Below are 23910 nucleotides of genomic sequence, written 5' to 3'. Positions count from 1 at the left end.
CAGATCATTAACAAGTTTCGGTTATTGTTGTAGGGACAATTCAATGCTTAAGAGACGCTGGGTAAAGTTCGACCTATCAGGAATAAACGACATTAACATCTTTGTGGTAACGCCTTGCGCTCACCTACCTTTTCCCTGTATTTTCGGAGATAATTACGAAGGTCCCCGAGCGAACAAAAGTCCATGACCAGACACAGCTTTGGGCCCGTAAGGCAACATCCGATAATGCTTACAATGTAAGGATGGTGGCCGAGATTTTTCATTGCTTGAATCTCTAGTACAAAGCTGCGAGATTCATCACCCGTGTAAAAATCTGCCAATCGAATCATATTGTGTATGTATGAGTGGCATTTGTACATACTGCAGTGTCCTCAAGGCTGCACACATCTGATTTTTAATATCAAAAGAATACAACACCGCCTGGTTCGCCGATAACTAGGTTCTGTGTTCTTAACACGCAACAAGCATCCAAATCAAGTAGTGCAAATCAATAATTTTATGTCAATTGTGTGGTATATAATCGAATTGTTTCTGTCGGATATAAATGTATAACAGTATAATTATTTACAAATTATGAACACACAATGATACATACCAATTGCATGACAAATGTATGACGATTGGCTATGCAAAATTTCATTAGAAATAAGTAATTCTAGCAAATGTGGCTTTGCGATCATCCTTTCTTTACCGTTATCGCATTGCAAAGCCTCTAGGAAAACAACTAATATAATTCGATCTTGACGGTCTTAAATGAGTGCCATAGACGCATAAAGGTTGTGTTTACAGTTTTATGACTTGTATTTAACAAGTGATATGTACACCGTGAATACTTATTTAATGTCTGAGATGGTTTAAATTTCCGAGCTAATAGCTTAGAATATAGTTCGTTGGGACTAGAAGTAGAATGCTATATACACCATTATAGCACACTTTATTTGATCTAAACTTTTAGGAAATAGGAATATATACTAATTCCAACACTGTATATCGATCGAATTGACGTGGGCATATCGCTCAAAATGCAAGTGCACTTGTTTTATTTCAGACACTAAATGAGGTTTTCTCATTAACAAGGCAATCATTGGCTACACCTAAACTAATAGGCTTGATATTGATGAAGTGTCAAGATTTGATACCAGACATTTTATTAGAAACATTCAGAGAACATTCAGGAAAATTGAAGGCACATGCAATTTATTTAAAATAATTCAGTAAGTATAATTCATCCCTACAACTATTTATACATCAGTATTAAGATTTGAAATCGAAAGGCGTAACACCACGTCATTATTTGCGATATCGCTAAGCACAGGATTTGAACTCTTCGAACTTTTTGTCACAAAAGATATGCAAACTGGTTACAGTATGTTTATACAGCTACATTGAAGGCATTAAGAAGAATAACATTCAACTTTCATTCGCTTGTAATAAACAGTAACACACAATGTATGGCAAGTAATTATGCTCACCTCGAAGCATCTTCACAGCCACAATTTTCCCCGTCTTGGCATCCCTATCACCTGGGTTAGGGTAATATTCGGCCTTAACTACCTTTCCAAAAGCCCCTTCGCCTGAAACGTAAACACGATTTATTAACTATAAGTGTGTTAAATTTGCATCCCAAAGTTATGCAATTTACGCGGTTACATATTGTACACGTAAAACGAGTTTTTTGGCTTAATAATTGGGCCTTTAAATAGGTTCCTTTCTAAATTACCGAACTTAGCTAGTGACTTTGTTAAATTTACCATTTAATTAATGTATCAATGTTCGCCAATAATTGTTGATTACCCTTATTGGAACCTAAATCGAAATGCCCCCTAACCCAATTAAACATCAATTATGCAAATGTGTTCTCCTTGAAATTCCGATCATGATGACTTAGTGATGATTTTCAAAATCGCCAATTGTTGTGGGAACGTCTATGGGTTTAAAGTCACGTAATTTAACAGGCAGACTGGTAACTTACTGCTTATCCACGTTGCGGGTGCAAGTAGAAGTTTGCCGATAGGTAAATACGGCGGACTAGACAAGTTACAGATTTGATATATGCCAACAATGTTCACTAGAGTTTTTACATGTGAAGAGGAGGCCATACTACAGAGAGTATGCATATAGGAACTATGAACTAGGAACTATCTTTACTGTTAATAAATGAGGTGAAAGAGTGAGAACAACTCAAATAATTACAGTCCTGTCCTCAGCAATTTTGAAACTGTATGAAGTGGTATTACTTGAACGCTATAGTGACCAAATACCAGACTCGTTAATTCGGCATCAGGGTCGTTTCAGCAAATAATGGTTACTTCATTTGTTTCACGTGGATGCTTTTTTGCCACAGAGAACGTATATACTATACAATCTGCTGTTTTGTTAATATACCTACTTCACAAAAAATGTAAATATGAAATTGGCCTGTTTGGAGCGATTGATCTGTCGGACGAAGTCGGTTAAGTGTTAAGGTGTCCAAATCTCATCAAAGAGCGTGAGTAAGAGCAATTATGGATACATTATAGTATCCTCCCATAAAATACATTATTGTTTAGTTGTCTTCTAGATATACAACACCATAGTGGTTCATCTTATTGCTGTTTTCATATTTATAACTTATATAAGCCAGTTTCTCACCAACAACAGATATGAAGTCCAGGCATGCGTAATCTATCTCGTAACCGTCTGCATTAAACTGTTCCTTTCTCTCCTTGTTTATATGCACAGAAGCACCGTCGTAAATTGGATTTAGCTCCTGTGGAAAAGGAGGTATGAATACCAATGATATCAACATCATCATGTTTCAATCAGAAAACTACAATTACTATATGAACACGTCTGTATTCAAAGAACGACTTACAACGGTCAAGTGCGTCGGTGGAAGGCCAAACAAGTATCAATTTAATTTTAGTTATGACATAGAAGATAACTGTAGCGTTGAGTGATCAAACAATGGTGTAGTCTCCAAGTGTTTTCATCTTTCCATGCGATATCCAAAACATGTATAGATTGCGTTTTTGCCTATCTAAGGCTATAAAATGTAGTAAGTACGGTACAAACAAAACGACATCACGTCTTACCTCTACCGGCCCAAAGCGTCTTGGAGACGTAGTGTAGTTTTGAAGTTTTCTTCTCTTTCTCAAAAACACGAAGAAGACGACAAAAATCAGAACAAAGAATAGAGCGATTGGCACTAAAACCACAGCTAGCAGCTCCACGGCATTAAGGTTGTGTGATGTTACTGCAATGAGACATGTTTATTGAGCTACGCATACTTCACTGGATTAGTTCAGGACAAAAAGTAACACGCATACCAAACTAAGCACGCATTTATGACCATCTGGCGTTATGTTTGCTTATTATGGGGTGGTGGGCGGTGTATACATTTTCTTATTGGTTCTGTTTGTCTTAAAACTAGGGACCGGTTGTTATTGTAACAGGAAATAGCTTTTCTATCTGAAATTCTCTAATACAATTTAAGATAGGGATATCAACCAATCAGTAAAATGTTCACATAGTCTGCTTTTAATCTTATGCTATTTATAACTTTCTTTTTAAACCGGGCTTAATGGACGTTTTCACTAAATAACACTAATTGATCTTACTTTCTTACTAACGCCTGTAATAAGATATTTTCAGACATGTATAAATATGTATTGTGCGCTGGCCTGTATTCTGATAAGAAGCAATTGAATGTGATTGGGTAAAGTTATTTTATACAAATGCAATTTAGATTGGTAATTGATGAACTATGATTTAAAGTATGTTAAATTGCGTGTTTTTTTTGCGTTTTATTTCAGTTACAGTAATATAATCGTTAACAACTGCGCAGAACACTTAGTCGTGCTTAATAGTTTGCCAAATCTATTTTCTAACCATCCCGTATGACTTGGATCGAATAGTAAAAATAATAAAATAAATGACTACGAATAACCATATTTTTCTGTTTGAAAATTTAAACTATTATAGTATATAATCGCTTCATCTTAACATACCTTCTTCGGGAGTGGGTCTGGTTTGTATGACGTCATTAACCTCAAAAGCAGTCAAACCTTAAACAAAACAATTAAAGTGTCAATATATTTTCTTCCATAACGTTATAGCTGAAAAGCGCCTTGATGAAATGGCGTAGTGTCAAAGTGAATGACTAAGCGGGTAAGCAAATGTTTTTAGTATTATTTTAATATTTTAGATCCAATATAGTGCTCTCTTAAACCGATCTGTCATGTTTTAAACATGAAATGTGCGTTAGTAAATTAGTGATATTAGTCATATGCCCCCCCCATTTCAACAAACAACAACAACAACAACAATACATACAACAACAACAACAGTTATCCGATTTCGTATTTGATCCCGTATGTCGGATTCCCCTGACACTATCACTGTTTATTTTAACCTTACTATTTAAGACTTGAGCATATTCTGCAAAGTCAAATTCTCTAGATATATCGTATTCCATCACGTTAATAATTCTGATCAGATTGAACATAATTACAATAAAAAATATAAATTTACATAATAGTATACGCAAGAGAAGAACTATTATATTTAATTTTTTAATTCGGTAATTTTAAGTCTCTAAACAAGAAGCTCAACTTCAAAATAAACTTTAAATATCATCTATAGTGCCTTTGTAAATTTCTGCTACATCTAATACACACTTCTCACCATTTCCTTCTCTTAAACAGAAAACTAAACTTTCTCTTAAGATTCATTCTGTAAGGTGACTTGTAACTGTAACATTCTATTGGTTAATATTAATACAAATAATTGTCAAAGTAATAAAACTGCGTTTCTTCATGCGCAACGGAATTTTGCTGAGGAGAAACACTCGATTGTTCAACTGTCGAGAGCAGACAAAGTTGTCTTAAATGGAGGTAGTATAAAGACTACAGAAACAAGTCCAGAAGTCGAACGTTCAAACACAAACCCCGTTTAATGGCTCAGAGTGAATGCCAATGACATACAACAGAAAAAAAAACTATTACAAAAAAGAAACATGGAACAACACCACAAAACTCCATCAGCAACACACTAAATACGATTGGTGTTTATCAAGGAGTGTTAGGAAGCGCCTTGGAACAGTCAGTTAAATGTGAATTAACCCACTCATCTCCCAACAATCCCGAAAAAATTAAATACATAAATGGAAAAATCAAAGTATGCATCTAATTGAGAAAACTTAAACCCAAGTATGTCTATGATTAGGGAGCCTAACTCTATCTGCAGACAATTGAATACAAATAAAAGTATAGAATGCAAAGACTTTTCACGCCAAATATTGATACATAACACATTCATATCGGTGAAACTAATAACTTATAGCGCCTCTCACCTTAACTCCTACACGAAATGAAGTCATAACCCTAACATTAAACCTTCCAAAATAAATACAAACAAATGCATTACAGTAAACCAAAACTCGGAATGGTTACACAACTTGAAATGTTTACGCATTATAATAATGTTTTATTTAATATATTACACATTGAAATCGTATCTAATATTATATATATATATATCCTGTATCTATACAAAATATTATGTCCAAAACATACATTTAGTATTTTGTAAGTAATAAATAACATGTTCAAAGAAGAAGAGCGTGAAAAGAAAAGTACTATACTCGCGATAAAGACAGTAACCATGTCTTGGCTCAAACGTAAATCAAAATCAGTATATACAGCCAACTACAACAGTAAATACCACATGAATACCACATGAAAAGTTAACCAACATTTTCAAAGCAAGAAGCATATAAAATCAAATAACATATAAACAGTTTATTACAAATGACTTATTAAATTGCAAATGAACATGATAAACCCATACATAAGTTAACAGTACGTCTGCCAAACACACTAAAAGCCAAATAAAAGGAAACACAATAAAATTACTTAAAAACAGTTATTTTTAATTGAGTGCTCACCGGTTAATGAAACAGAATCAAACGATACATTATCATTTCCTGCAATGGAAAACAGTTTGTGCAACACACAGACCCAATGAACAAACTCATAGCACACGATTGCGTTGGCTTCAGTTAAAACAGGATCGACGTTACCCTCTCCGTTCTTGAAATGATTCAATAATTATTGCCAGACAATCAAGTAAGCATTAATGATACTGCAAACACACCATACAATGTACCAAGAGTTTTCCTTTTTCCATTTTTTCTGACACTCTGGTAGACACCATGAACTTAAAATTCTTCTAAACTGGAACAATTTATATTTGTTAAGGAAAAACAGTTAAGTTGATAGAGTAATTGTTAGAGGTGCATTTTCTATATTCATTCTAAAGTCATTGTAGCATAAGTTGATGAAAATTATTGTTTTACACAATGTTGTACTTATAACGTTAGTTCATAGCACATTACTTGTAGATATGCTAACTTATTCAAGCATAAAGATTTAAGATGACAATCTACGCAGTGTGTATGTGTATTACATATATGGATAAGAGTCGTGATTGTTTGTGCGAAATGTTTAGATATTAATATTTTGAATGCGACTTTTATATAGTGCTACTAGTAAGGTGGTAATAACTATTAGAAGTTTAATGAGTAATAGCTGTTAACGTTTAGTGTACTGGTAAAAGAAGTAAGTATAAGTTATGATAAAAACACAATAAAAAGAATGTTATTCTGGAGGCTCAAAAATACCAATTAATATTACATGTTTTAACAAAATGGAAAATGATAAACGTTTTGGCGGTAAAACGTTTTACCGCTTTATGGTATAACGTGTTTCAATGTATATTATTTGTCTATTTAATTTTATTATTTTACTACAATACGTTCATCATATTCATGTCTTTGCAACTGTGCAAAATTCTAGATCGTATAGAAACAGAACATGCAAGAAACATGCCTATCAAAATACGCATATATCATTAATTACTTAATTCATCAACACAGCTAATTATGCTACTTATAGCACTATATATTAATTAGAACACTTGCCTAGATAAAATCTCAAAAGCACTTGGCTACATACCGATAAATCTCTCGATTTCAGCAGCTTCCCCTCGACCACCTTTTGTTTCTGCATAGAGCTTGAAACTATACAAGTTATGGTTGTGAAGATTGGAAAGGTTGAAATGTCTTTGATGGGCCTATAATAGAATATATACACCTTGCAAATTTTGCTAAAACATGTTTATCTTTTAAAAAAGAACACTGAGGGACATTGGACATGCAATTTATTTCACAAAGTAGTTTTGATAACGGAACAGAAGAAACATTGTTCATTAAGTGTTATGGATTATCATTGAACTTAATTTACAAAGAATGTACCAGACTGAACATGTTTTTGCCAGTAAAAATGTTCATTTCTGACTGACCTCTATAGATTTAGTCCCGTGGTCAGGTTGTACCAAATGTGGTACGTTTGGAGGTTTCTTGCTGTATACTAGCTCGTATCTCGTGACATCACTTCCGTTATGTGTATGCAATGGTGGATTCCAAGTCAGGGTTACGTTAACTGAATGAACGCCTTTATCCTCGTGATCAGGTGTTGTTACGACAACCTTTAGATCCATAGGTTGCAATGGGGCTACAAAATGAATAAAGATTGACTACGGTATTTTAACTTCGGATCAACCCCAGACCAATCTTTCGACAATACATGGCGCCATATGACGCCAAAAGGTATTTGCTTCACAGTTGAAAGGAAAATTATACATTTTTGAATTTCAATGCGACACAAGTTTTGCATTTGCATTAAAGAGCTTTTTTCAAATTAAAATAATATCTTCTTGAGTAAAACATTCGATTCTAAGATAACTTACATTATACTTTCTATACTAGTAACTGTATGTTACTTTTATAAAAAAAATCTAACAACTTGGCCAAGAATAACAACACGTTTTTTGACACAATACATCAAGTTCCATTTTAAAAAGAAAATTGAAAACAGCAGTTATTTTACATTTACAACTGAATACATTTCAGAATATTTCATAAAGGAAGGTTTTTCCTTGTAACTCACCACAAATGGTGTGGTTGTAATTTGTTACTTTCAAGCAATCCGGGGTCACGTGATAAATGACCCTTTTTTGAGGGCTGCTGTCTTTAAATGTTTCGTCGTAGCTTGTCAATTGAATTGAATAATTGGTGGCATAGTCCAAGTCAGTTATTTGGTGACTGAATTGTTTTGGTACCTGGAAAGAAACAGCCATTATTTTATAAGGTGTTCCATCATTCATGAAGTTTGGCTATTATGCATTGTGTAAGCTGAGCATTTGTCATGTCATTTAGCAAACGTGCATCATTAGCTTAACCAGCAATACAGAGGGGTTATACAGTGACAAGCTCGGAAACTCTGAAAGGGGATGTGACCTCATTTAATGGTATATGAATCAACGGTTAATAGCCAAACAGCCAAAAAGACAAAGAACTAGAGACATCAAAGACATGAAAAATAGTTCACATCAAAACGAAATCATCGGAAATACACACCTACAATCCATGTCAGAAGTAATGACTGCATTTAATCAATCAACTTTAATTATTGAACGGCTACGGCTGTAAACGGCATTCATAAGGAATTGATCTAAAACGGCTTAATATTAGTTGTCCTCCGATTTGATTTACTGTTTACAGAGTAAAGAAAATTATTATTATTTTAGATGTATTAGGAATTATTCACTTCAAAAGATAACAGTACTGTGTCAACGGAACATAATTATCCTTATCTGAGGACAAATGGTGATGGATGGTTTCCATTAAGGAAGATTTTTTTTCATTAACGAATGCACCTTATCATATGGAATAAAAAATATGACATCAGCCACATTTTGCATTCCTATCGTATAAAATCTCAGAAAAGCTTTGCAATCAGTGAAATGACATTGGAAATTATCTAGTATATGAATTGTTTCATTTCTTTTGTTCATTTTAAAGAAATTGAGATTATATGTTCATTATTTTTATTCCTTTAATTATTCATATGCTTTATACATGTAAAATTACTTTGTATTTTTGTTATTGTCTCCATCCAAGTTTCAAGTTCATTTGATTAAACCGTAGTGTCGCATATTTAACACATCGGTAAAGGGATATAGTTTAAAGAAATGGTGTATCACTTAAACTTTAGCCCCAATATGTTTTTTTGATTGCTGAACAAAATGAATTGATTTTAAATGGTACAAAACATTGTTGAGCCTCACTTAACATTTTAACAAGTTAATACGTTTATGCAAATTTGTAGTTATTTACATGACCTAGTGAAGTTTTGGGTTATAAGTACCGTTCCACAATTGCCTTTTGCCTTTAAGAACTATTTACACAAATTTGTGATTTGATATAAACTAGTAAACACAAAACATTGTTTGATGCACAGAAAAATGATGTTGCATTATAGTTTAGTTTAGTTTAGTTTATGCTAGATTTTTTTATCATATTTGATGTGAGATCCAATGCAGACGATTTAGTGTATGAATCTAAATAATATCATAATGTTAATTCATTTGCTGTTGTTATAATAGGAAAATTAATATAGATATTGTCCAAGGCACTTTTAAAATGAGTGAAATAAAAGGGGTAGAGCTAAAAAGGATACAAATGATCAAACGTGTCAATAAGTAACAATTGATAAATCCTCTGAACTGTTAAAACAGAACAATGTTCTCAGGACTATATTCACACCCTATCTATTCTGTTATTCCATATGTGGAAGAATAGTGGAAGAAGGGGACAACTTTGTCGTCTAGATCGGACATTCTTAACTAGCCCTTCAACGAAATTCACGAAAATGATATTGACCAACGAACGACAATGATTTCAAAGCCGTAGAAATAAATAGCTCTTAATAACCAACAGTATAAAAACTTAACAGTATACCAGGAAATGGTTTCGGAATAAAAATCTAATCTACGACACACTGAATTATCAAACAATCTGATCACTTTGCAACTACAATTCGAAGGTATAACAGTCACCTGATTGGATATGTTTGTCTTATTAGATTATAGGATTTCAGGCGGGATATATTTTACATATTAAGTTAAAATGAAACAGCCTTCAAGTACTGTAAAAACAATATACGTTTAATAAAAATGCATTTATTTGTCTTTAATATGCCAAGAAACATGCAAAACACACCTCGAATAGTACATATTTATCATAATGGGGTTTGGTCAAATTGACATAACATATTCAACAATATGTATAAACATATATATATATACTGTATGTTTTATAAACCCCATTACAACGATAACATAGCAAATATGTGACGCATTACCTTGAATTCCTCCAGCTTTTGGGTGTTGCCAAGATACCATAGAATGTAGTAACAAGATGCGTCTACAAAATTAATGAAAAATATGAGTTAATTAAAGTCTGAAGATTCAATCGTAATTAAATCTTTTAAACGGTTACAGAAGCAAAAGTATGATTGCACACTAATTCAAAAGTCATTGCTCAATAACCTAAAACAACCGGTTTCCGAGATTATAATGGTAAGAGCCTAAATGATCTATTGCATTTCGCAAAATAACCTTTGTAATGCGAGATTTTAACATGAGCCGGTTTTAGGATTTCAAGCAATGATATTAAAAAAAGGAGCAGTGAATGAAATAAAATTTCGTTGAAAACGTGAATATGGATATTCAAATCTTTTAATAAGTCACTGTCATCTATCTATAAACCAAGTTTCTTTATGGAAACATATGACGTTAAATGGAGATAACGAAATAAATATGAAGAAAAGAAATATCGTATAGAGAACGGCACTTCCTCTTTTGTCATCTATCTATAAATGAAATTCCATTTCAATCCCTTGTCCAAAACATTGCCCGGACAAGCACTCATTATCGTAAAAAAGACAGGCTTAGGGGAAATGGAAAAGGACTGAATATGAGAAAACTGATTAAGAGGAGAGAACGTGGTTCATGTGCAAATTATACACCGGACGAGGGTGTGACGAACGGACGGAAGGACCGTCAAACGGATGTTCCTCTCTTCGGGGTGTAAAATACTCGCGGTGTAAAATATTTAAACATTGGTTCGTACAAAGCTTGTGTACACAAATGATGCACAAATATTTTAAAAAGTTGTAACTGTCTTCTGTTAGGAATTAGGAATGACAAACACTTACCACAAGCTATTTGCAGAAACTGAGACGATTTAGAAATTATATCTCCCCAAAGCCTACATTGTTGTTGCGGTTTAGAAGAAAATAAATGTTATAACTATAAGTTGCGACAGATAAAAGTGGGCATATAGATGCAATCTCTAAACAATGCTGTCTCAGACAAGACATTCAATTCTGGGAAAAAAAGCGAAATTCGTTGTGGCGAGCTATTGTAATTGTTGTTATAGGCAGACTGTTTCTGGTGATTACTTATCCGTTATGTAAACTAGGAAAATGTTATATTTATGCGTCTGTGTGAAGGACTAATGGGAAACATAAACGACTGATAAAGAAGCAGCTCTGTTTATCTGTTCTATTGAATCGAGATTTGGAAACAAGAATCCACTTTCCATTAATAAAATTGCATACTGTATCAATAAAGGTTATCAAAGGAAGAATGTTCTTCATTCTACCTGTTCACTCTTTTTAGTTTTTAGATTATCGTTGACATTTGGTAAGAAACTAGTACTGTATCGGTCATCTTCATTGACAGTTGATCTTTCTTTTCCAATCCGACAGTATCCGCAACAATTTTATTCCAAGGGATGGTAGTATAATTACTAATGTTTTTAAAAAATGATAACTACTGTCCAAAGCAAAAGTTGTAAAGAACACAAACAGATAATATCTAAATCGTGTTCACCTATTTTGATAATGAAGTAAAACTATTTTAATACGATATTGAAAAATATTTGTTTGTAATACAGCACATCATAATGGTTTAGTTCTAAAAAAGAACATGTACCTTTACCGCCATCCCAGGACACAGTGAGGCTGGGCCGTTGGTTGAGTACCGTGACATTGTCAATATGGATGGAAAGGGGCGTGACAGGGTCAGTATAATCTAAAAAAGATGTATCTCAGATTGATCACGTGGTGTATGTTATAATATATATTATTTTGCTTGGCATGTAATGATATAATCAATACGTAATTTGCGATAATCGGATGCAAACGTCGATACGTGCATATTCATCAAACAGCAACGACAAGAAAATACCATATGTTGGTTTAGAAGTTGAAGATTACTATTAGACAGAAATAATGACATGACTATATTTTATCCGTTTAAGGCAGAAATAACAGGCACAAACTCACTTATTTAACAACTTACTATGTGGAGTAGATGTCCATTTGGACACCTCTGGGCGACCGTATTGACCAGTTGGTAAAAAAGTTGTTATTTGGAACTGGTATTGTCTGTCACAGTACAGATTTGACGCCTCAACAAAAGGGACTGCCGCCTATGATATTTAAAAAAAATCACAAGAAGCGAAGTTTCCATCAACTGATAAAAAATCGATATACATTTACACGTCTGCAGTATATAAAAAAAAAATGTATAAATTATTAAGCATATCATTAAAATAATTTTATTAACATGGTATATATGGCATTCAAGACCGCTCTTTTCCTCAACCTCAGGCTGTGTCTTAACATTTCGTTGTGTGGGAAGTCTTGATTAAAAAAAACAACTAGCAATTTTTGTAAGATAGCATGTTAAAAGGATCGGATGTTCTGTTAAAAAACCCGTTGTCTTTAAAAAAATCATTAATGACCATGTCATAAACAGGTCAAATATTCCACTATTTTTTCTGTTAAAAGGATCGGATGTTCTGTTAAAAAACCCGTTGTCTTTAAAAAAATCATTAATGACCATGTCATAAACAGGTCAAATATTCCACTATTTTTTCTGTTAAAACAGTGTTATTTTCGAAAAAAATGTACTTTCGTTTCACAACTATTCACATCGTCTTACCAGTTTCTGAAGTCTCCAGTCGGAGGCTGTACCATTGACGTACAGCTGTCGACTTCTAACAACATACAGTGGATGGCTTACTGAATGTGTAATAGTATCTTTCCATTTTAGGTAGACAGCTACCTGGGGAGTCTTACAATCACTCTTATATGCCACGTTCTTACAAAGAATGACGGGCGTTGATATTGCTTTTATTGAAGACGTTGAGGATAAATCTAAACAAAAGAAAGCGAATTATTGTGTAAATAAGGTTAATGCATTTGTTCGCTAAATGAGTGTTACAGTAAATGAATGCTGCTTACAAAAACTTATAGAACAATGAGGTTGCTTTTGAAAAAAAAAACACAAAGATGTATTTGTTTTTAAAAGTGATTTTTTCGGCTTAAATATTTTGTAGCAGTCGTCAATAGAAGGAGTTTGGATATTATATATAGTTGATATCAGTTATGATGAAATTGCTCTGCATATGTTGAAGCTTACCCTGTTTAAGTTCTGTTTGATAAGACAGCAGCTCATGACAACTGTTTTTGCATTGGTCACTCTAAAATATAGGACCAAAACTTTGAGTTTCCCAGAAGCTTAAAGAGTGAAACATGATTCCGAAAAGAAAGAGTATGTCATTTGATTTTACTTATTTTTAAATTTAACTGATTGCAACTCGCATTGAACTCATAACCATTGGATCGTTTGAGTCCAAGTCGAATATTTCCTTATTTCCAACACAAATGTTGTAAGATATAGACCACAAGTAATTGTGGCATTCATTATATATTATAAACAAACACATACTGAGCAACTATCAGTGCATTGATCTGTATGTTTTATAGAGCTGTCGCATGGCAGAAGACACTGAAATGAAAAACAACATTAGTTATACTTAACCATTATTTTAAAGTCCAAAAACAATTATACTATGCTAAATAGTCGCCTTGCATGAAAATCATATGAATGAAACTTTTTTTGGCAGTAACTATATATGCAAGATTTCCTCTTAAACGCTTTATGTAGCATTTATGCACTTTTAATAACACAATGAAGATTACAACAACAAACCAATAACAACATTAGAATAATTGTTTGAAAGCAGAAGGTTAAGGTCTAATTGAATCTGAGAGATACACACGTAACGTACAAGCAATGCTGAAATACAACATATTAGTCAATATATTTAATTCGCGATTCCCTTTGGCGTTTACAATGTTAAAAATTGACCTGATAATACATCACGGATGAAATGCAGTGTGACGTTTTACGGTCATGATTAAACACATACGCCAGCAGTTATCAAAGATGTATCTTTCTTAACACAGTTTGAAAGTTTACTAATTTCTCATCTTAATTTTACAACAAATCATCTCTCGTTTCATCGTTTTGATCTTACCGATACACGACATGTTCAAAACATAAATGCACCGGGGTAACAGAATGTGACGTATGGTGATATGCGGTTTAAGATCGTGCGAGTTAAAATACCCCTTTATTAAATATGTCATTATATTTCAACGCTAAAAAAATGAAAACAAGCCGAATAATCTTAAATAAATCGAGTTGAGGAACTGAGGGTAATAGATAAGTATGGCTAATAACATCTAGCATAAGAACCGTATCACAAATAGTCAAAACGTCCTCAGCCAATATCGTATCATGTTTAATCAACATTACTAATTATTGTTTTTTTTTTGTATCCTGATTAAGAGATTTCAACATTATTTTTAAGAACGTCGGCAACAAGTTCATATTTCATTCTTTTACAACTGTGTTTCCAATTTTAGCTCTGGTAAATATTTCATTTATTGTATTAAATCATAACAAAGGCAATTTGAATATGCACTTAATTAAAATGATAATTATAGTTAAGTTAATTCACTTCGATCTTTAGTGAAATGGGTCCATTCATCAGATGCAATATTAGTTCATATGTCTCTATATCATAATATTTTAAGAGGCCTTTGTACTTTTGTTGGTTGCTAAACTAAAAGCAAGAAACAAATAAAATCATGGTTGTATTGATTTCGACTTCCTATTAATAGTTGTCGGTCTAACTGACGAAACAGCATGCCGTCAACATTTACCTATATATTTGAACCTAGTTAATAACAAGATAATCTTATTTCCGATTATTCTAAATTGTAAAAAAAGATGAACTTTCAGTGTCAGATCTGATGAACTGCTTTGATTGTTTAACAATATGTAACCCAGACGGTTTCATCGGCACTGTGTGTGCTTTCTCGACAACACTTTCAAATTATTCCAATACCACTTGTTCCGACCTGTTAAAATATTCTAGACGTGCATATACGTCTCAATGATGGCATGATCGGGGGTGCAATGTCTCACTTAGAGTATTTAAACGTATTGTATTGTGAGTAAACACAGGCCGCCTGTATAGCAACATTCGTATATTGTATAAATTAATAGTCCATCTGAGGACATGACTGATAAGACAAAATAATTCCACCCATGAGCAACATTCGTATATTATATAAATTAATAGTCCATGGGAAGAGGACATGACTGATTAAAGAAAATAATTCCACCCATGAACAAACAAGCTGTCACATACTCCAATTAACATTCTCTGCAGATGAGATTTGGGTAGTTTGTTGTTGGTAAAGTCTTGCGGATCTATGTTATCAATCATTTGTTTTTGTGCTATAATACGCACATTTTCCCGTCTGTTTCTTTTATGCAAATACTAAAGTGTGTGTTTCACATACTGAAGAACCAGCGTTTTAAGAGCACAGCGTTTCTTATTCATTCATTTTCAATTTTCGATTTCCATTATTATGTATTTTCATCCGCACTTAAAGTACTTTCAAAAATTTCAGATCAGGTTTTACGTTTATGATTTTAAACCTGAAATTTTATTTAATAGTGCTTTTAACATGAAGAAGAAAATTTTAGAAAATTTAAATAATGATTTCTTTTTTATTTCTTATTGATAAAATTGCAAGTGAATATTCTCAAATATGCCAACTGATGTGACCGGTTGTAGGGCATTTAATATGTCCATTTTGAAGTAATATTGATCTTGTTTTTTTTTCATTATTAAAAAACAAAGGCTTGACTTATAATACAATGGGAATAACGATAAATTAATAAATTCTTATTAATAAAAAAAAAATGATAATAAAAATTGATAAAATTGCAAATGCGTATTCTGAAATATTCCTACTAAGGAAACCTGTTTGATGACGTTTAAAATGACCATTTTGAGGACATAATGATAGTTTATTAATTTCATTATTCAAAACAGAGGCTTAACATATAATGCAAAATCGCCTATCAAAATAGATTGCCAAGTATGTTTTGAAATCTTTGTATTTAACAAAACAGTTTAAATGTCAAATGACGCATTTTATTTCCCTTACAAATAGGGTGACTTTATTTTTATTAGACGACATTAAGTGTTTTTACTTGGCCGCTGTAGTGTCGATGACGGCATTGTTGATTTTAATGTTCCTTTATAATATTGTGCAATACAAGCTTGATTCGCTCACTGCGCTTATAATGCATCTTATTTCGGGGAAACGATCGAAATAAAATGTCAAAACAAAAGATCATGCGCTTACCTCAGAGCATTCTGTAGTATCACAAAACGACTGTCTAACATCATCATACTTCCTTATGTCTTCCATGCTCTGCTTTCGGCCAAACTGAAAGTATAAAGGAAGAAACATGTACTATTTCTAATAGTTAATATATATCCGTTGCTTGTATGCACCATTACCATGAATTAATAGTTGATAAAACTACAATTATGTTTTTTATTGTTTGTAGCTAGTAGCCGAGCTGTACATTTTGTCTTATAGTGAAAACTTATAAGCTGTGTTTAATGATTTGCACATGTTAAAATGGTGCACGTGTTACATGAGGACTATAGGTAAACGTATTTTAATGACGCTGCACCAAAAGCACAGCATAAAACCCAAACAAGCATGTGATCCAATGTTTCCATAATGTCAAATTGATTGTACTTATTGGGCAAATCACCAGTCTCATTCTGGTATTTGCCTGATGGTGTAATAACATACTTTAACGTTAAAATGTGCCCCTAACCGTGGTATTGACTCATTATCGATTAGAAATAAGTGCATGCATAAACAGAAAGGCGCAACATTCCCCAAAAGCATAATTCACAATTACACAATAATGCTACTCGGCCACACCATACATAAGAACGAACATTTTGCAGAAGTAGCAGTCAAATATGTCACTTCCGTGAAACACGATCATAGACGGCTTGAGAAATGATATACATTCCATGTGCAAAACCTCATTTTGTATACATTTTTCAACACCTGCAGAGGAATACTACCTTTGAAGTGATTTATTAACGTTAATGTTAACGTCACTGTTGACAACATCGGCCTCAAATAATGTGCATGCAATAAAAGTAATTGGTTCAGACAGAAAAGAATCGGTTACAAGACAATGTTTTGTTCAATATTGTAACTTTTTTGTCTCCGAAAAGTAACACCAACACATACCAGTATTTAATGATATGTAAACATTTGTTTTCAAGCCCACAAATCTTCATCAAATACAAGGAAATTACGGGACATCTTGGTATGTTTAAGGCATTACAAATATTTACAGCTTGACATATAACTGCGAAAGGTGTACACCTAAATTTGTTTTTGTTAATTATTATAGTTACATAAACCTCTCCTCTGGTGTGACAAGGACAGTCATTGTACGGCATACCTTACTGAATGATTTATGTAATTACTTAAATGTCATGGACACGTTTTCAGGTTATGCATAACAATGTTATAAAACTGTGAAGTTTTGAAAATCTAAATGATATTTAACTCACATATTTAAACTAAAAGAAAAGTCGTAAACAAAATCAGTCTGTCTCCTAATAAGAAAATAACAAACATAGACTTGTAACAAGACACATATAAGATAAATGTGACATTGGCTATTAAAACTAAATTTAAAAAACACATGAAATATTTCTTACTTTATGTAATTAAGGGATCCCTTCTCACTTTCCTGAGAAGGTAACATTACATATGAATAATCACTCGTACATGTGTCGTCGTTTTATCTCACATATTCGTTAGTGTTTGAATAGTCGTTCAAAAAATACAAGAGGCCTCGAACCATAGCAAACGCAGGTGACTTAGTCATTTTTGTGAAATATGTTTTTCGGATGAGTGCTGAATCGACACTTGAACAAACATCTCAATATTATCATTTCAGATGATGTGCTGATTTATATATCTTGGGATTTGTCCTTGGAAAATATATATTCAAAGTCTTAAACACAATGACATTCATGTGTGCGCATTAATTACTCGCCTTCTCCTCGCTAACAATCGTTCATTACAAGCAAGTCGTGTCAGCTTAAATAAAGGTTTGTGTTGCTAACCCTAAGTAGAAAGCCTCGGTTACCTAACATGTAAAAAACAAGGCATAAGAAAAAAAACATTGATGGGGAAGGTCTTTCAAGCGGAATTGAAACTTGTCCGTTACATTTTACAAGCTTAAAGACTTTCAAAACAGATGTAAAATTGGCGTTGAATTATCAATTTAGTGAACTCCATGGTGGTAAATTGTTTGATTTTTTGCGGAGACATGTTATTTCAGTTTCTCATTTTAAAATATATTTGGGATACATGAATATTGCAAGTTGATTGCTTGGCTGAGTTATGCGTGTATTGTTTGCATTTTGCTAAATTATTTCGACAACACCGTTATTCAGTACTCACTAAAAGAAATAAGTTGTTTTCTAGACGTAGTTGTCCAATATTATTCAGGATGCAATAAACAACAACACTTGATTGTTGAAGTGAAAATATCAGAGAACCATTTCCTATCAGACAACATAGCTCATCCTGTCGGAATTGTGATTGTCAATGATAATACTAGTATCACGTCATATAGCTCATCTTGTCGGAATTGTGATTGTCAATGATAATACTAGTATCACGTCATAGCTCATCTTGTCGGAATTGTGATTGTCAATGATAATACTAGTATCACGTCATAGCTCATCTTGTCGGAATTGTGATTTTCAATGATAATACTTGTATCACGTCATGGAATTGTGATTGTCAATGATAATACTAGTATCACGTCTTAAAATTGTGATTGTCAATTATAATACTAGTATCACGCCATGACGTAGGACTATTGACATTCATATACAGTTAAAAACATTACTTATATATACATACATGTTCTGATATTTTGTTATAATAAGGTAAGGCTCACGCCATAGCTTATTGGACTATTTCTTTTAGAATGTTTGAACTGGTGTAGGTATAGGTTCATATTGTACACGAAATCATCTACTACAACTAAATGACACCACATCCGGGAGCTTTCAAATAAATGCATGATAAGAAGCACGATGTCAGGAAATACCTAGAAACTGTAACGGCGCATAAGTCATGCATGCAGACACAGTTCAGCGTTGTGACACGAACTAGCATAAATAATGACAAACAGTTAATTATGTTGTTTTTACAGTTTTTATGACTTGTCCAACTAAATATAATTTAATATTGTTTTGGTTATAAGCAAAACATGTTTTCCTTCATTATTTATGCATGCTATAAACCATGTTTTTGGTAAAATTATACTCTTCGAATATCAGAAACAACCACCCGTATATATTTGTAAGGGATTTCAACACAATCCAGGGCTTTGTGCAAAGGGAATGTGTCTGTTTAATACACTTAACTATCAAATGATGCCTTTCATTACTTGTCAATTGCTGATAAATATTAATAGAAATATAATTCAAGTAATACATTACAGAAACCGGTGAGTTTTTGCGAACAAATCATGTGATCGTTAAACATGGTAAAACGACAGAAGGAAATTAAACATAGTTTATACCATTATCTTTTTAATCATCAATCATGGAGGTCACCTGCGCTATTTTTGTCAGCTCAACGCGTGGTAATCACTGCGATTTTGTTTTATGGCTTTGATTTAACCATTTTACTAAAAAATAAACTGAGAGGGGCTCTAAAATTCTACATGCATGTCTTATTATAATCTTGAACGAATACGGTCATACAAACATATGAATATGCTTCTGATTATGGAAAAAGTGCACAAAGCCATGATAATATATTGCATTGTTTGTATAAAATCATATCAATAAGAGCTCAATCCAGCTTTATGTTGACGATAAGTTGAATGAACAGCGCAGTACATACCTTTAATTTGTGTAGTATTCAATAAAACAACAAATCGATAAACCAATTTAATCAGTCATTCAAATCATCTATCAATCTAAAACATGATAAAATGTAAATTTAAATTAAAACACAATTAGATAATTAAATGGTTAAATTAAAGAAAATCAACTTATGATACATTCACCTACTTTTCTTTTATCCTCTGCTTCTATTATTCTAGGTTTTGTTCTGTTCATATACATATATTGCAAGTGTTTGTGAAATTTCATGAGTTCAACGTTGCAAATAAAGCTGATGCACAGCCAACATGCTTTAACAGGAACTCATGAAAAGATGTCTTATGCAAGGTAATTATCGTAAAATGTATAACTACGCCATCGTAATAGGAATGTGGTAAACAATGTAACCTTTGTGAAAAATATGTATCATAAGCTATTTAATATCATTTTACTTTTTAATGCAGCTTATCCTTTTCAGTATGAGTCCTAAAATAGTTTTGAAATGGCACACCTTAAAAGATGTCTTAGAAACATATATGATTTCTTATGAAATGCATTGTCACAGCATTTCAACGTGATTAGAACAAGTAAAAATAAAATTGCTAAAATGAATTGGCTAGGCAACATCGTGACAAATGTATCTCTGCATTTCTTAAATGTTATGCAACGGTAGAAGATAAATGCACATACCAAATGCTACATTTTCTCAGAAACACAGGTAACTGTTACAAGCAGCCAATGATTGAATAATCTTTGCACTCTGTAATTAAAAGGGAACTGTGCACGCCAAACAAAGGCCAAGATCTTCACACCTGACACAACGTTAAGGCCTAATATTTGGCATTTAATTAATATAACCGCGGTTATTATTATCTACATTTCCGATAACTAATCGTGTTTTATGAGATGCCAGTCGTATTGCATGAATTCTATTTTTTGCTATTTCGGAGATTCAAGCAAAAACGAAATCAAGGCATTCATCACGAGGCATGGACATAAAAAATCTTCCAGCAAATAACCACAATTTGCTAAGTGGATGCTTCATTCAAAATATGCCACGTCTGAACACAACAGCGTATTTTGTCTGAATTATTAACGACTAGCTCTGAATGACATTGACCAAGATTCGTGGGAAAATCTCATTACTGTAAGTTTATGTCTTGCCAAACAAACATCCGACAAAAACAAATCAGCGTATGCTTCATCATTCAAACTATCAATTAGCAAAACACCATACATTGGCATTAAAGCGTGGATCACATGGTGGTAAATGGATTGATTACTTGCATAGACAAGGTGCACATACCGTTGAAAATGATGTAGAATGATCAATTTCAGTTAAATATCTGTCATACGGAATGTACATGTTTTTGCTAATGGGGCTCTTTCTGGTTTAATTGCATTTATCTTTACCTTTGACAAAGCCGTTTAGGAAGTGCTAATCGAGTGGAAAATGTTAGTTAACATTATTTGCATTGCTAAAACTTGAACCACCGTATGACATATGATGTTATTGGTCTATTCAGGCAGGTTGTTATGCAAATCATTATAATATCACATCAATTAATTCTTATTCACACAAGGTCAACCTTGATTCGTACATACAATCTAAGTGTAGATTGGTATAACATTCAAAACGAGACTGTCGCGCTCAATATAAACGATGGCTATGCGTCATAAAAATACGCCAGGTACTACTATCCATCTTGGTGGTAATGTGTACCGAAATTAAGAGTGAGATCTATTCAATTGTCGTAAAAGTTTGCTTTACGAACTAGAAAGTAACCTCAACTTTGAAACTACGATATCCACGAGGTCACAACTCTGGACATGAAACATCATATATAAAACGTTAGGCACTACTTCCCAATACTGTGGTTGTTCAGTGAAGCCATTTAATCTGTGGAAGAATTTTGTTCCACATCTCCAGTCAATCTGAGAAAGTTTTACCGACCTTATGGTCACCCTTTACACCTTCCTTCAAACTGTGTTTGTAGTGTAATAAAATATCGTTCTTCCTTTTGTCATAAAAAACTGAAAAGTTGGTGTCAAATAGGTTATTCTGAATGGCAATAAACTCATTACCAAGAAAAGGCCAGTAAACTGATATCGGAGAGTAAGTTACGACTAAACAAAAAACAATGCTGTCAGATGATAACATGAGTAATAACCACACGTCCAAGAATAAAATGTATCCTTGTTGAAACATTTGTAGCATCGCTTTATTAAAGTAAATGGAGACTTGTTTTATATTGAAAAAAGAAGAGCATTTAAAAGCGACACTTTGTTAAGAGTCTCATCACTATTTTATATTGTTTGTTAAATATCGTAGTAGCAGACTGATAGAACGACCATGGAGATGTTACTTGAAGGCCTAAAAGTCGCATACTAGAAGTATGAACTAACAATGAAAACCACTTTTATTGCTTAAGTAATAATATCACTTACATCTATCGCGAAGGTTCCCGGAACCTTGCATTAGATAATGAAATAATTGTGACAGAGCATTTGTTATCACTGCAGACACATCTTATTAAGATAACAGCAGTGCGACATACAAAGAAGATGATTAAATTCCAAAATTTTAAAACAAAATATGATTGTTTACATATGTTCATGACATGTCAGCCGTAGATGATTTTAACGCTGTTTCTTCCATAGGTGGTTAAGAAATTCATACTTTTTTAACCAAGGGAACGATATATGTATATCGTTTATCCGAACATGTAACTGTCATGTTCAGTATATTGTCGTATTAAGAAGTGTCTGGGTTTTATAATGACAGCCTTATGAAACATTTATTGTTTTTTTTTGTGACTGTGGATAAAAGAAAAACAAGTTTTCTAAGTAATGCTAGACACATATAATATTTGACCTTTTCAAATGTGTAATGCAATGCATACGTTGAACAAATTTACTGGGTAATTTTTTGAGATAGTTGATACAAAGCAAGTTTTCAAAGTTATTATTAAAATACACTTATGTGTTTAAAATCTCTTTTTCAGTTTGCCTTTGATTGTGTGTGTTAAAAAAAATACGATAGGAATCTTTCAAAATTTACAAGATTGACTATTAAGAAAACTCCGTTGGCTGCATTTGTTGTTTTAAATTAGCCTAAATAATTATGTTCAAAACTGCTAGTTAATTATATGATTTATCAATTGTATGTTATTGTTAGTTTATATCAAAAATTGAGTCATACAGTACAGTACAAGATTAGCAATAAGTTAGCTCGACAGCAAAAGTCATTTTTTGTAGTTGGTAGTTCATGAATATCATCACAACGAATGTCATACATCCAGCCCAGTGTTTGAAATCTAGATCAAATGTAAACTATGCATAACGATTTGTTTGATGTCGTTGATTAGTGATTTAATATCTATTTTACGACAAAATGCATTCCTTAAAGTAATTTGAATGTGTCATTAAATGGGCTTAGCATTACTCAGTTTAGTGAACGATATAATAGAGTGTGTTGCTAAATTAATAATATGATAGCAATAATTCAGGTAACGATATCAAACAGCGTTTTGTTCAGTTATCTAAATCAAAGCATTGGTTTTTTTCAGGAATGGAAAGCAAAGAGTGTATTGTTTAGAAAACGATATCAAAGACGTGTTTTGTTAAGTTTACAATACCATTAGAGTGATTTGTTACGTTAACGATATCATAGCGGTATTTTGTTCAGTAATTGATATCAAAGAAGCATTTTGTTCAGTAAATGATATCAAAGCAGTATTTTGTTCAGTAAACGATATCATAGCGGTATTTTGTTCAGTAAATGATATAAAAGCAGTATTTTGTTCAGTAAACGATATCATAGCGGTATTTGGTTCAGTAAATGATATCAAAGC

The 23910-nt window shown here is 32.8% G+C and overlaps 1 protein-coding gene across 4 annotated transcripts in view; it reads right to left on the bottom strand.

Moving 5' to 3' along the window:
- The window catches only part of LOC128210222 (ephrin type-A receptor 5-like), a 104894-nt gene that overhangs the window by 8306 nt on the left and 72678 nt on the right, over window positions 1–23910 (bottom strand). For all 4 annotated transcript variants that reach the window (XM_052914425.1, XM_052914423.1, XM_052914424.1 and 1 more), the window contains exons 2-16: window positions 16467–16550; window positions 13684–13743; window positions 13375–13435; window positions 12895–13109; window positions 12250–12379; window positions 11881–11979; window positions 10245–10306; window positions 7989–8160; window positions 7342–7553; window positions 6996–7113; window positions 3990–4046; window positions 3075–3235; window positions 2632–2749; window positions 1473–1574; window positions 129–313 (exon numbers count right to left, since the gene is read on the bottom strand). In XM_052914425.1, coding sequence (XP_052770385.1) covers window positions 129–313; window positions 1473–1574; window positions 2632–2749; window positions 3075–3235; window positions 3990–4046; window positions 6996–7113; window positions 7342–7553; window positions 7989–8160; window positions 10245–10306; window positions 11881–11979; window positions 12250–12379; window positions 12895–13109; window positions 13375–13435; window positions 13684–13743; window positions 16467–16550 — 1836 coding nt within the window. The remainder of the gene's footprint in view (window positions 1–128; window positions 314–1472; window positions 1575–2631; window positions 2750–3074; window positions 3236–3989; window positions 4047–6995; window positions 7114–7341; window positions 7554–7988; window positions 8161–10244; window positions 10307–11880; window positions 11980–12249; window positions 12380–12894; window positions 13110–13374; window positions 13436–13683; window positions 13744–16466; window positions 16551–23910) is intronic.

This window comes from Mya arenaria, chromosome 12, assembly GCF_026914265.1.
Source record: "Mya arenaria isolate MELC-2E11 chromosome 12, ASM2691426v1".
In the NCBI taxonomy this organism is placed as follows: domain Eukaryota; kingdom Metazoa; phylum Mollusca; class Bivalvia; order Myida; family Myidae; genus Mya; species Mya arenaria.
Note: the sequence above shows the minus strand (reverse complement) of the source record. Positions and strands in the feature narration are given on the sequence as shown.